At 43.8% G+C, this 14988-nt stretch overlaps 1 protein-coding gene across 1 annotated transcript in view; it reads right to left on the bottom strand.

Moving 5' to 3' along the window:
- kat2b (K(lysine) acetyltransferase 2B) overlaps positions 1-13019 on the bottom strand; it is a 16170-nt gene extending 3151 nt beyond the window's left edge. The window contains exons 1-13 of the mRNA XM_088328392.1: positions 12625-13019; positions 9463-9592; positions 6076-6221; positions 4600-4686; positions 4358-4539; positions 4108-4299; positions 3940-4043; positions 1710-1817; positions 1513-1646; positions 1241-1449; positions 1053-1179; positions 876-986; positions 109-252 (exon numbers count right to left, since the gene is read on the bottom strand). Of these exons, the coding sequence (XP_088184518.1) occupies positions 109-252; positions 876-986; positions 1053-1179; positions 1241-1449; positions 1513-1646; positions 1710-1817; positions 3940-4043; positions 4108-4299; positions 4358-4539; positions 4600-4686; positions 6076-6221; positions 9463-9592; positions 12625-12828 (1878 nt within the window). The 5' untranslated portion in view covers positions 12829-13019. The remainder of the gene's footprint in view (positions 1-108; positions 253-875; positions 987-1052; positions 1180-1240; positions 1450-1512; positions 1647-1709; positions 1818-3939; positions 4044-4107; positions 4300-4357; positions 4540-4599; positions 4687-6075; positions 6222-9462; positions 9593-12624) is intronic.
- Positions 13020-14988: the final 1969 nt, after the last annotated feature.

Genomic DNA, 14988 nt, shown 5'->3' on the forward strand with positions numbered 1-14988 from the left:
CGTAGTTCCAAATTATACTATCTTGGCGCCTCATCAGAAAGCTAAGACCAGTGGTCAATCGAATTTTTCAGTTGGCCTATAGTCAATAACCACTTTCCTATCTCGCACCTCTTTCTGTTTCTTGATGATGACGGAGAACTCTGTGTAGGGAATGCTGGGGTTGAGCTGGCATCCCATGAGTGTGGCTCCCTCGTAGTCTTTGATGTAACCCATGTATTTGTCCCTTGGCACCATGATGTCCTTGGAGAAACCCTGGTAGAGGTCACAAAATCATGAAAGAATAAGGTCAACTACTGTAGAAACTTGAGCGATTGGACAGGCATGATGAGAAAGACTTTGGTTGATGATTTTAAATGGTTAAAGGAGGGAATATTGCTGATTAAGAGACAACTTCTGTGGAAACTCGGGTGAGCAGACAGGGATCATTGTAAAAGATTTAGCTTGATTATTTGAAATTAACAGGGGGGATATTGTGGAGAAACAGAGTCAACTCGGCAAGGAAACGTCTGAAAAAGTTATATGATGAAATGAAATGATCTGCATTTATATAGCGCTTTTCAAGTCAATGATTTCCCAAAGCGCTTTACAGTGTTCTTCACATTTCCCAATAGCGGCCTTGTATTGCAGCCATGTAAGACGCTAACCTGCTTATTGGGGGTATTAGGGGTTCAGTGTCTTACCCAAGGACACTTCGACATGTAACACAGACAAGCCGGGATTCGAACTGGGATCCCTTGATCCCAAGACGAGCGCTCTACCTCCTGAGCTACTGCCTCCCCAAACTATATATAACTGTTCTGAGGGAAAGGAAGTTTATTCTACAATATTAACAGTATGAGTGACTTGCTATGTAATTAGCAGCTAGGTCAGGCTACCTGCTTCTTGAAGTATCCAATGGCGTACTCGTCAGCGTAGGTGAGGAAGTTGAGAACGTGGTGCTTGATGTGGTACTCCTTTAGGTGGTTCATCAGGTGGGTGCCGTAACCCTGAAAGCATAAGCGTCAATTTTGGGGTCAGGGGGTTTGTTGGTCCATGAATGCAAGTCAACTCACCTTGACCTGCTCGTTGGATGTGACGGCGCAGAAAACGATTTCTGAGAAACCTTGAGAAGGAAACATCCGGAAGCAAATGCCGCCGATTACGCGTCCGTCCTTGATCAGCGACAAGGTCTTATGCTTCCTGCGTGGTCGCAACAAAAATCAAAATGGCGGTTCTGGCGTAAAAACGAGTCGGGACTCACGGGTCAAAGACAAGTCTGGTGATGTACTCCTTTGGCATGCGCGGCAGCTGGTGCGAGAAAACGTTCTGGAGGCCCACCAACCACATCAGAATCCTCTTGTTAGGCTTCTGGTTGAGTGAGTTTCCGATGACGTGGAACTCTATCACGCCGCGGCGTTCTTCCAGGCGCGCCGCCTCGTCGCGGGCCGAGTGGGCCGACAGAAGGGTGCTCTAGTAGGCGATGACAAATCATCAAATTCGTCGTGGTGGTGGCGGCCCCGCCCTCAAACTCACCTCTGACATGGCGGCGGGTCCGGCCATGGTGGCCATCACCTCGTCGATGAGCTCCATGGGGATGTCGCCCACCACACGGGGGCGCTTGGGCTCCTCTTGGCTGAGAGGCTCAGAGGACTTGCGCTTTTCACCTGCTGTTGAAGAACAAATATCATATGGCAATCAAGAGCTTCAGAGAACAAGTTTGGAAAACGTACCAGGACTTCTCTCCGGAACTGTTGATGCTTTCTTGGTTGGACTGCTTGAGATGTCTGCTGTACTGATGCTGTAGTAAAACGTCTTTGCTACCGGGGGAGCACTGACAACTGAGAGAGATTTGGAAAATATTTTTCCAGTAAATCCGTCTAAAAATCACCTATATTAGGTGCATTTTTGCCAAATAGGAACCATATGTACTGATTGGCAGTACATGGACTCTGTTTACATGTGCATTTTCAAGCGTCTTATCACAGTTGACTCTTTTCTTCATTATTGTGGGACCTCTACAAATCCCTCAAATGAACCTCACTGTTTTACCCATGATCCGTTATGCACAGTCCACTTTTACTGAGAGTGTGGGCCAGGAGAGTGTTCTTTCTGCCTATCAGCACCTGTGAAGGTGCGATCCAGTATCCCTGGTGGTCTGTTGCTGCGCTGGCCTGTTTGAGCAGAGTCAACACAATGTAATGGGGCTGGCTGCTGAAACTTGCCATTGTGGCCCGCTGAAAATGGACTGAATTGTATTACCCGCAATCCATTATCCCCAGTCGACTATTGCTGAGGGCTAGGACAGCAAATTTGTCAAGTCAAGTCAAGTCATTTTTATTTGTATAGCCCTAAATCACGAAGAGTCTCAAAGGGCTTCACAGATTGTTACACTATATTACACAAACTATTTTCAACCGATGTGTGGTGGCTTTTTTCCCATTCGTTGCGACTAAAATCCAATGCACCTGTGCGGCCACGATTTGTCATCGCCAGTCAACTATTGCTGAGAGTGGAGGCTGAGAGGGCAAAATTGTTTCATGTGTAGTGGCTTTTTTCCCCCGTTCTTTACACCTAATATGAACACCTATGCAGCTGTTCCATTATCCTTGACCAACTATTTCTGCACATATTGCGGGTGGTTCTGGTTTCTATTTACAAAGCGTAACTGTACTACCACAGAATTATTGATGTATGCAAAAATCCAGAAAACTAATTTATAGAAAAAAATACTAGTAGGCAAAAGTTGAACTGCACTATGGTGAATATAGATGTCTGAGGGGCAGGGTTCACACCGGTGCTAGAAAACCTTGAAAAAGCTTGAATTTTTAATGTTTTCAAGGTCAGAAAAATGCTTGATTTTTGGGTGCTTTAAAATTCCCGTAATTATTTCCATTGACGTGTTTCCTTGCAGTATGACTTGATAGACCACACTTTGAAATGAACAAAAAAATAGTGCGTAAAAATGTTGTCTCTAGTCCTCATTGTCGAGTTGTTGTCATGTGAAGCCTTATTCCCCCTTCCTGTTGCATCCAAGAGGACAGGATTAATTAGACTACCGTTAGTCATAGGTATTCCAGCTCTTTTTCAAGAAACATCCCTTTCGGCTTGGCTAACTGAGGCCCGGCTCCCAAATGGCTCTTCGGATTTTTTTGTGATTTTTTTTTTGTTTGTTTTTGTTTTTTTGTGATGTATCAATAATAATAAAACATTATATTATAATTTAATATGTTTTGCAAGGGATCCCTGCAAAACACATAAAATATAATTAAAATATTCGCAGATCTACAAAAAATTGTAAAATTATAACAATCTATAACAATTATAGATTTTTACACACTGAACAGATTTAAAGTGGAACAACAAGAACAACACATAATCCCTAAAAATGCAAAACCATAAAATATGAATTAAAAATATTAATTCTAGAAAGCTTTTATCAAACTCTTTACAATTTACTATTTTAACCAATTTCGACACTGTTCTTCTGAAAAACACAAAAAATAAATTCAAATAAGTCAAAACAAAAGATCAACAGTCTCTAAGATTACTGATTGTTTCGAACCCGAGTGCATTTAATTAACATCATTAAAATGAGTCAAAATTTGGCTCATTTTTCTGCTTTTATGCATACAGTAATTTTTCTTTGTTTGTCTTCCGTATTGAACTCCGTTATAACCCATCACCTATAGATCCTTTTCCGTGTTTGTAAAAAAGTCTGACATATTCTATAGGATGGCAGAATTCATGTCATTTCTCATTGACAAAAAAACATCGTAGGTCATACGTAGGAACAGCGCAAAATAGCACAAAGTATGTGCTAGCAGCAAGATAGCAACTTAATTTTCATCAAGGCCAAAAAAATTCTAAGGTACTGGAAAAATTGACTTGGTACGTGCTTAAAAAGTGCTTTAATATAGACCATGAAAAAGGTGTACGGACCTTTGGGAGTGTGGGACTTACCTGTATGTACAGGAAACTGCCCTGCCGGTGACCCTGAGGAGAAGTCTTGGTTCCAGATGGGTGAGCTGTGGCTGTAGACTTCCTCCTCCAGCATGGACAGGAACCTGCAAACCAAGTATGTTGGCCAATGCTAATATGTCAGTCATTTTGTGAGTTAGGCGCCCCCACTTGGGAAAGTGCGTAAGGATGAGCGTCCTCTTTTCGGGCGGCAGCTTGTCCTTCTCCTGCCGGGCTTGCTCAAGCAGCTGCTTGCGCATGACGGGGAAGACTGTGCACAACAACCTGCGGCCGAAGATGCGCGTGGTCTGGTAGCGAGGCAGGCTGTCACAGAACTGTGGCACGTTGCAGAAGCAAAGCCACCTGGGAAAAACGTCTAGCGCTAGCATCACAAAAACCACCAGCGAAGGGGTGGAGCTACCTGGTGTAGTGGGCTTTGTATCCCGCTGTGTCATCATTGGGGAGTCGCTGCCGCCGTTGTGACGGCGTCTCCAGGTGCCAGAAGTTGATCTGTTTGAGGAACATTTTGGCTAGCTCCAAAATGGTTTGGTGCTCTTTAGACGGGAGGTGGCTGAATTTGTATTGGACAAAGTTGTTGACGCCCTAAAGGACGACCACGGTTAATATTTGTGGGTTAGGGGGCGCTGTTGGTTGGTGGACAACCTGCTCAATGCTTGGTCTCTCAAAGGGTGGGCTCTCCTGGGCTTCCAGGATGGGTTTTCCCATCTGGAGAATGCATTTCCTTAGGAGCTGCCACAAAAAATGCACAAAATATTTGGGTATATTTTGAGCCACCAAGACCTTTTTCGCCCAATTGTTACTTCCTTACTAAAGCTAAGTTTGATTAATTTTTAAAACACAATTTCACGAAAAATAAACTATACCAGCAATGGCCGACAGTAGACCCGTGTAGCATTGAACACAATTTTAAAAAAAATATTGTATACAGTAGAGCCATGGGATACGACCTGAATCCGTTCTGAGGGGAATTTGCCATATGGCAGGGGAAGAAACCTATGGTAAAGCGTTCCAACCCCCAGCTACTCTTGATAAAAAAAATTCTAATAACAAAGTAGTATATATTAAATCGTTTTTTTTTAAGTGCTATTATCACAGAAAATGCCAGGCACAAATGAGTTGCAGGACAATGGCTTATAGTATTCACGAGTGCGTAGCCTAAATGGCTGACAATTACTTTTATACTGGGAGGTTAGTACCAAAGACCAAAACCCAAGGAAAACTAAACAAAAGCGGTTCAACTCGTTCAAACAGGAGCTGATACGATGAGCCCAAGCCAAAATACAAAATAAAACACAACTCAAACAATGTTAGAAGCCTTACAACCACAAATAAAAAAGACATTTATAACCGAATAAATGCCTTAAATAATAGAAGTTATGATGAATAATTCATACAATCGTGACTATATCTGCTGTAACACAAAACATACATACAAAACATATGCAGTATACATGTAAAAGAAAGATAATTGTGTACCTTTTGTATTTCTTGACAAGCACGAGGTCCTTTTCCATGGTTTTTGTGTTTTTGCTCCTCCATATGGCATCACTGCAAGCCTTTATTAATGTTGTTACAATAGAGCCTTCTGCATCAAGCAACTCTGACGTGACTTAAGCTGTTCAAATGAAGTAATGGCTGGTTGCAGGTTGGGATGATAGGGGCGGTGGCCAAGGCCAATTAAAAATGAAACTTCTCTTAAAACCTGCAAGGATTGTCATGTTTTTGCTTTTCCCTTTAACATCACTGCAAGCCTTGTGACCCATAACGAATAAATACAGTAGAAAAAATACAGTATTGTATCGCTGCCTCGGAGCACACAAGATTTGGAACATAATAAAGAGAAAGGCATTGTGGGAAGGGGTTCAGCAAATAGGAAAGCAGCATTTTCATTATGCTGTGTCACCAACTGAGAACAGACCAGTACTTTATATGATGTCTTAGACATGTAATTAAAGTTAGAATTGTGTTTGTCTTCGGGGACATAAATCATTTGTTGTTGATGTGGCATAGTGGGGGACAATGCTATAAAAAAGGGCCAGAAAACATAGTGTTCCACATTGTAAGGCAGGGTTGCTGTATCCCAGGGCTCTACTTTATGGTAATAATTGTTGTGCTTACTTTGAAGAGCGAAAAGTAGACCTGCTTGGTGTCAGCGTCCTCCTCCTTGTGAATGCATGTGTACAAGTACTCCACATCCAGAACAATCCCCAGAAGACGGTCCATCTCATCCTCGGGAACCAGTTCCAGGTGGCTCACGTGATCTCCTGGAATTTTTTTCAAAAGTAAGCCCGCATGATGCAAAAGACGATAACATTTGCAGGCATACAGTGCCCTGAAAAAGTATTTGCCTCCTTTCTGATTTTTGTGTTCTGTTTTGAATATTTAGCACCCCCAAAAGTCTCAGGTCATCGAAACAATTTTAATATCACACAGAGACAACCCAAGTGTTATGATTGCCGAAGTGAAGACACCTGTGGCAATCGTTTAGCGCGCCGGATCGCGCTTTCTGATTTGCTGACGTTCACTTCTTAAGCGGTCAGCGTCCAGACAAGGACGTCCGATCGTACTCCTGTGTTCCTGTGTGTTTCGCAAGATAAGCAAGTACCAAAGACTACTCTCCTGTTTTGATTCCTGCCTTCAGTTCCGACCTGTTTCTGCCCCGCGTTTACGAGCTACTCGCCTGCCCTGGCCATCGACCTGCCCGCTAAGACGTATTGATTCTGCTTACCTGTCACGGGACTGCCGTCCGTCCGATCGCTGCGAACCTTCAGCTCCAGCTAAGAGAAGTGCCACTTCCGCGTCACGAGCGACCTGCTCCCCACAATCAACGATCACTGGATCGTGGGTGCCAGCTTACATCTCTTTTCAAATTAAACTAAGAAACTAACGCAATTGGGTTCCCATCTCCGTTCCTGGTTCCTGACAGAACGATCGGACCAGAAAAAGAACCGAGCGGAAGTTTTTTACAAGCGCCGATCGGCGAAAGGAGACATGCAGCGTTCGCGTCGGGCTGAGGGGGAGGTGGCGGGTGAAGTGTCCGCCATCCTTCGAATTGTCCAGCTGCAACAAGATTGGCTTCAATGCCAGCAAGAAAAATTAGATTCACTCACGGAAATTCTTGCTCGTCAGCAGCACGCATCGGCCTCGCCCTCTGGTAATTCCACGTCTGCCGTGGCGGCACTCGCCTCGCCCATTCCGTTCACGAATTCTTCCGCCATTGAGATGGCAGAACCGCCAGTGGGCGCGCCGGACAAATTTTGTGGCGATCCTGCTCAAGTGCGAGCATTCCTTGTAAACTGCCGACTCATTTTCGACCTGCAACCCCGAAACTTCGCGTCCGAAGTGGCCAAGGAGGCCTTCACTATTAACCATTTGACTGGGAGAGCCCGACTCTGGGGAACGGCTGAATTTGAGAGAGGTTCAGCTGCGTGTTCCTCATTTGATCTCCTGGCCCAGGAGATCCTCAAGGTATTTGACGCCGGATCCTCATTAGTCGACGCGTCAAGGTCTCTGATGAGGATACGGCAGGGAAGACGATGGATCATCGATTATTCGATCGATTTTCGAACACTCGCAAGCCAGAGCAACTGGAATGCGGAGGGGTTAGTAGACGCCTATCTCAACAGTTTGGCAGACTACATGAAGGATAAGTTGGTGTCCCACGCTCCGCCTACCAACCTCGACGAGGCCATTGCGCTCACGGCCCGGATCGATCGTCGGGTCCAGGGTGGACGCTGTGAGAGAGTCCGCCAGAGTCACCCAGTTTCCTGCTCGCCCGAGAGGGTCGACGACGCCTCGAAAATTCAGCAACCACCCGCGATTCCTCTAGACCCTCCAGAGGCTATGGAGGTGGATCGTACGTCGCTGTCCGTCGAGGAGCATCGGCGCCGACTCTCTACCGGCCTCTGTCTGTACTGCGGAGGGCAAGGACACCGGGCATCGTCCTGCCCGTCAAAGGGGGGACCTCACCAAACGATTGGGGTCGTCTGGTTGGGTTCTGTCCACACCCCGATTCCCCCGACCGGAAGGCCAAGGCTCCAGGTGCACCTTCAGAGTTCCAGGTCAATCCCAGTCCCTGTCCGCCCTTGTGGACTCGGGCGTGGAGGTCAACATCCTGGACGCGGCCTTCGCCCGGAGTATGGGGTTAAGAGGCATTCCCCTTCCAACCCCAGTTCCGGCCCAAGCTCTGGATGGGCATCTATTGAGCACGGTAACATAAATTACAGAGCCGGTGGAGATGAGACTTTAAAACTAAGAAACTATCGCAATTGGGTTCCCGTCTCCGTTCCTGGTTCCTGACACCAAGGAAACACAAAATATAGTTTGAGATGTTGATTCCATTTTGGTAAGGCACAAAAAATATAGGACTATCTGGCCCTATGTGAAAAAGTAATGTCCACCCACTCCTTCTTAGAAAGTCATGTGACTAACCACAATTTTGGTAAAGCTCAGTTCAGTTCCAAAGCCTATACCCCAAATGTATTGCCACTGCATGTGTTGAATCATGAAATCACCTAAATTGAATCTGTTAGACAAGTGAAGTAGGCTACTGTATCTCAAGAACACAATTGGCATGCCACGATCCAAATAAATTCCTGAAGAAAGTAGAAAAACAGGGATTGAAATCTATCAGTCCGTTCAAAAGGTCGCAAAGTCATGTCCAAGGCTGTAGGGCTCCAGCGAACTTTTGTCAGAGACATTCTCCACAAATGGAGACAACTGGGAACAGTGGCAAACCTTCCCAAGAGTGGTCGACCAACTAACATTACTCCAAGATTGCGACGACAGCTGATTCAGAAGGTTACAAAAGAATCTTTTAAAACATCCAAGTCACTGCAGGCTTAGCTGGGCTCAGTTAAGGTTCATAACACTAACCAAAAACTGCATCCCTATGAGAGTTCCCAGTCAAAAACCACTTCTTTCACAAAAAACAGAGTCATCCAATTTTCCAAAAAGCATCTTGATTATCCTCAAGTCTTTAGGGAACATTCTGTGGACTGATGAGTCAAAATTTGTACTTTTTGATAGGCGTGCTGCCCGTTACATTTGGCGTACAGTACCAGTAAAGCATGGTAGTGGCGTTGTGATGGACAGGGGCTGCTTTGCTGCCTCAGGACCAGGAGAACTTGTTGTGGTTGACAGAATCATGAACTCTGTTTCTTTATTGGGAAGTGCATCCTTGAAAACACCAATATGGCAGATTTGAAACAATTTTGTAAAGAAGAGTGGGCCAAAATTCTCCACAGTGTTAGGAAAGATTCATAACCATTTATTGTAAACGTTTGATTTCTGTTATCGCTGCAAAGGTTGACTTGACTTGCTATTAGGTTGAACTTTTTCACATAGGGCCAGATAGGTTTTGATTTTTTTGTGCCTTAATAAATGAAAATCAACATTGCAAATCTGCATTTCCTTGGGTTGTCTCTGTGTGACATTTGCAAATAATAAATATGCAAAAAACAAAGAAATTAGGAAAAGGGCAAATACTTTTTCATGGCACTGTACCTAAAGCGTGTGCGCATCCGCGGCAGGGCTGGCGCAGGTTGCCAGCGGCAACGGGATGCTGCTGATCGCTATGGAGTGGCGTCAACGGGTTTTGGCTCTTCCAGCCGTTGCACTTGCAAGCGCCTTCTGCCTGCAAACCACAAAAAAATGTCATGACATTTGCCGATAGATTACGGACTTTCTCTCCAAATCTCGCAGGCAGCAAAGACTGCACTTTCTAAGGATTAACCTGGAACAGAAGCTGCTGGTGCCCTTCTACAAAGGCACAGTGGAAAGCATTCTGGCATACGGCATCGCTATGTGGAATGCTGAGAGCACGGCAGCGGACAGCAAAATCGTACAGAGAGTAATCAACACAGCACAAAAAACATAGCCCGCTCTCTGCTTAGTCTGGAGGACATTGCCAGCTGGAGATACCGTAGCAGAGCTATTAACATTATAAAAGATAAAAATGAGCCAAAGATTATAAATTCCCCACACCAGCCACCATCTCTTTGACCTGTTGCCCTACAGCAGGTGTCTCGAACCTTTTTCAAGCTGAGAGCTGCCGGTTTCTCCAAATGAGCGCAGAGGCCATCCAGTTTAATATAAGTTTCTAAAATAACAAATTCACTAGATGGTTTTCTAAAAACAGAAAAAATAATTAAAAGGGAGCTCAACAGGTCACTAAAAGACTACAAGGCCATGTAAATAGATAGACAGAAAGCTAAAACCCAAGCTAAATAGATAGCTGAAAAGGAAGCCAAAATTTAGCTTGATAATTATCAAGAAAAGGTAAAAGATTAGCCGGATAGCATGCCAGTAAATGCAAAAAGCTAGCTAGATTGCTTGCTAAATAGCGTATTTTCCGCACTATAGGGCGCACCGGGTTATAGGGCGCACCCCCAAAAATAGTTTTTGGTCCTATATCTTCCATACATAAGGCACACCGGATTATAAGGCGCTACAATGGGAACGTCGACAAAACAGTCAGATAGTTCAGTCAAACTTATTACCCCCTTAACATTCCGAAAGCTGGCAAAGAAGCAAATACGTGTCGTAGACACGTGCAGATGCGGTGTCCGTACGATGTCACTCAAATACATCGTTCCAAATATCATTCGGAAAGTTAAAGTCTTGGGATTCAAGAAATGCCAACCATTCCTTAGTTTCTATTTTCCTTTTCGCTCGCAACTTTACTGTGCATATGACAATAAACACTTGAAATTGAGTTTCATTTAAAAAAAGACCCATCACAGAAACATTGATATCACTCTGAAACAAGATACTGGGAAAATATATAGCCGGAGTAGCTCACCGAAGTCGTTGCGTTCAATAATAATGTGCAACCATGGTCCTCTTATATCCGTGAGTGTAGTAAATCCAGGAGAGTAAAATATTTACAAATACAGAATGGTAAAACATGTTTCCTCTATGCCGTAGACAACCAAACTTGCTATTCACATTCATCTTTTTCGGCCAATTGCAGGCTTTGTTTTGCTCCTTTAGCCTATGCGAGCCTGTAAATGATAAAAAGGATCCGCCCCCTTTACCTCGGAATAACTTTAGCCAATAGTGATCGATTTAAATGATGATTGACACATTGGCTGGGAAATGAAACGCCGGCATATGTATCCCAGCATACACCGCGGACCACATCGCCTACCAGGAAAAATCTAGTTGGCGGCTGCTTGCCTTTGTTGCGAGACCTTGCGACTTAATATTGATCTATATATAAGGCGCACTGTATTATAAGGCGCATGGTCAGTTTTTGAAAAAAAAAAAACAAAGGCTTTTTGGTGCGCCTTATAGTGCGGAAAATACGGTAGCTCAAAAGGTAGGACGATAACTAGCTTCAAAGTTTACAAGGTAGCCAGATAGCTAGCTCAAAATGACTGCACTTTTTTTTAAATATAAAACACATATATTGGAATTTAGTTTGTTTTATTTCCTGTAATACAAATCATTAATAATACATACATGTGTTCAATACACGAATGAATTCTCATTCTACGCTCTTGAAAAAAAATATCAATACTTAAATATATATTTTGTCAATAAAGCCCATGAACTGGAATTGGAATTTATAAATTAACAACTTATCATGCTATTACTATGTTTTTACCATGTTATTACCAGTTATAAAAAATAGCGTTTAACAGACTCAGTCAACCTATAAATGTTTTTTTTTTTTTTATTACAAAATCACAATGTCAAGTCAAGTCAAGTCATTTTTATTTGTATGGCCCAGCACTGGTAAGCTATTTTCAAAACAAGTCCGCGGGCACTTCAACTGTCCTGGGGGGGCACCCTGGTGCCTGCATGAACCACCTGACTCAACACCCATAAATGAACCCACAAAAATGTGAAAACGTCTTCTGCAACTTATTTAGGGTTTTCCCTTCTGTTGTTGTTGTTGTTGCTAAATTAAACTAAAAAATGTATACTATTGCACAAAACTGTAAAAATACAGTATATAGATTGGGCTTTATTATTTGTTTTTAATTGTTGTTGCTAAATGTATTTCCACTTCTTTTCATTGCACTATTCTTGCGATGCACAAGTCGTTTACATGGCATTATTATTATAACATAGGCCAATTTCCAAACAAAATATATTCACCCTCCCCAAAAAATGCCCCAAAAAACAATCTTTTTAAGGTAAAAAATAGTACAACACTTTATGGTTAATGGGCTGCATTTCAAGTCAATGACTTCCCAAAGCGCTTTACAATGTGCTTCACACTTGGCCATTCACACATACTCACACACACACTCACACATTAATAGCGGCCGTGCAGCCATGCAAAGGCGCCACATTTACAACACTATTTGTCCCCCGGCAGAATTACGCATGCGCATGAAAACAAACTCCGCCCCCTCGCCTCGCCAGCAGCTGTCAGCCTGTCAAAACTAAGGCCGCATTTGCAAAAAATAACAAAAAAGCTCACTAATCGTGAAGATTAAAATAGTATTTGTAGGAATGTGGGCTGTTTTGTGTCCATGTTAACATCTGGCTCAGATCCCGCACAAAAAAAGAATATGCCTAAGACATTCAAATATTTATTTAATTTTTGGGTCTATTGCACAACGTGCATGCAACCGAGAAATGTCGTTTTGTAGACACAAAATGCACGAAATGTATTAAATGTAAAACATTATTTTGATATGAATAGCAACCTACCTTGCAGGACGAATAAACCCCTAGCTTCTCCAGTTTCTTGTGGCGAGGCGAGGCGCGGAGCTGCGCCTTTTTGACGCCGATCCTCGCGCTCCCTCCGGCGGCCCCGGAGCTCTCCGCACTGCCGGGGCCCGGAGCTGCCGGAGCCGAGCCCGCCGCACCAATGGCTGGCGAGCCCTGCGGAATCATCGCCGCGCTCTCGGCCATGGATGGCAGGAAGCGGTCCCCTCTCGCTCCCTCCCCGGCCGGGAGCGAAGGACCAAGCGAGCACGTCTCTCGCCTCCTCCGCTGCCGCCTTCCGTGCGCGCTAATCGGCCAGCGGAGGATCAGACATGGCGCTGCTTATTTTTCCATGTCGGAGGGGTGTTGCCGCTTTTCACCTGTAGGGGAGGCTAATCTACCTAGTCTAACGGACGGGTTTCTGGTTATCCATCACGCCTTTTGCGCAGTTGTCATAGCCACGCAAAGCGTGACGTCGAACACAAGGCTGGAAGCAAAAGAATGCTTGCGCTGTTCAGAAGTCAGAGGAAAAGAAAATTGTCGTAGGTGCTAGTTGCGGTGATGTTGTGCGTTTGTGTGCCAGACTTGGAGAAAAAAACGATAGTTTTTAAAGTTTAAAAAGACCTCAGCGGACACTCCTTATAACACACGCAAAAAAAAAAAGGAGGAGAGTTGCTGTCAATGAATTAATGCGAAAAGATTGGACCGGGGCACTAAAAAAAGTGCTCTGGTTTGCAGCGCACACTTCATATCTGGTAAGATAAATTAAATGTTTATGATTGTTGCTATCGAGTCTATATTACTTATTACATATTATTATATATATATATCATATGGGCAGCACGGCGGCGCTGTGGTTTGCACATGTGTGGCACAGTTCTGAGGTCATGGGTTAAAATCCAGCTACCAACCTTCCTGTGCAGAGTTTGCATGTTCTCCCCGTGCTTGCGTGGGTTTCGTCCGGACACTCCGGTTTCCTCCCACATTCCAAAAACATGCATGTCAGGTTAATTGTCCAGTCCAAATTGTCCCTAGGTGTGAATGAGCGAGTGAGTTGTCTGTCCCTGTGTACCCTGCGACTGGCTGGAAACCAGTTCAGGGTGTCCCCTGCCCACTGCCTGAAGATGGCTGGGATGGGCTCCAGCACCCCCGCTGAGGATAAGCGGTGCAGATAATGGATGGATGGATATATACTGTATTATATTATAACATTTTTTGTTATTTTCTTAGCGTGTACTCCACATGCCATAAAGAGATGTCTCTCCTAAACAAAGACATTCAATACATGAATAATTAAATGCATCTAATAAATTACTTGGATTGTTTGCCCAACAATTGTTTGCAGTGCGTGCCTGTTTTTATTTTCAACCCACGCAGTGTTTATAAGTTTACAGTTGGCTAACAGTGAGCTGAAGCTGAGAAAATAATACTATATTTGCCAATATAATAAGTAGTATAGACTAGATAGCAACATTCAAACGTTTATTTTATCTTACCTGATATGAGCATAATCAATTTTTTGGATTAAATTTTGGAACTGTTAACTGATTTAGTTACTTATGCAGACAAAGTTATAATTATTGGTGATTTTAATGTTCACATGAACTCCCCATCTAGTACACTTACGGTTGCTTTTAAGTCACTATTAAATCAAAATAATTGATGTTCCCACCCATAAAGATGGGAATACTCTAGACCAGGTGTCAGCAACCTTTTTGGTGTGGAGTGCCACTCTCAAATTGATGTGTAAATCAGTGTGCCACACCTAGATTAATGACTCGCACAACATTTCTTTTATATCTAACGAAGCTGTCCTTTTAAACCAGTCCAAATATACAACATGAATACATTGAGGCTGATGAGTGGTTAGCGCGTCCGCAGCACAGTTCTGAGGTCATGAGATCGAACCTTCCTGTGTGGAGTTCTCCCCGTGCTTGCGTGGGTTTCCTCCAGGCACTCAGGTTTCCTCCCACATTCCAAAAACATGCATGTCAGTTTAATTGGCCGGTCCAAATTTTACCTAGGTGTGATTGAGTGATTGAGTTGTGTGTCTCTGTGTGCCCTGCGACTGGCTGGCAACATTTTCAGGGTGTCGCGTGCCCACTGCCCGAAAATGGCTGGGATGGGCTCCAGGACCCTTTGACCCTACTGAGGATAAACGGTGCAGATAATGGATGGATGGATGAATATACAGTACATTGAAATCGTGACATTAACCAATTTATCTTCCACTATTCTTGTTCATCAATAAACTAAAAAATGAATGTGAGCAACATGTGGAAAGGTCTGTAGACATCCCTGACTTTGACTTTTTACCACAAGAATCAACCAGAATCAACCATTCTTCATAAAAAATGAATTAGAATA

The sequence above is a fragment of the Urocampus carinirostris genome, chromosome 2 (genome assembly GCF_059441175.1).
Source record: "Urocampus carinirostris isolate Australia breed hairy pipefish chromosome 2, RoL_Ucar_1.0, whole genome shotgun sequence".
Classification (NCBI taxonomy): Eukaryota; Metazoa; Chordata; class Actinopteri; order Syngnathiformes; family Syngnathidae; genus Urocampus; species Urocampus carinirostris.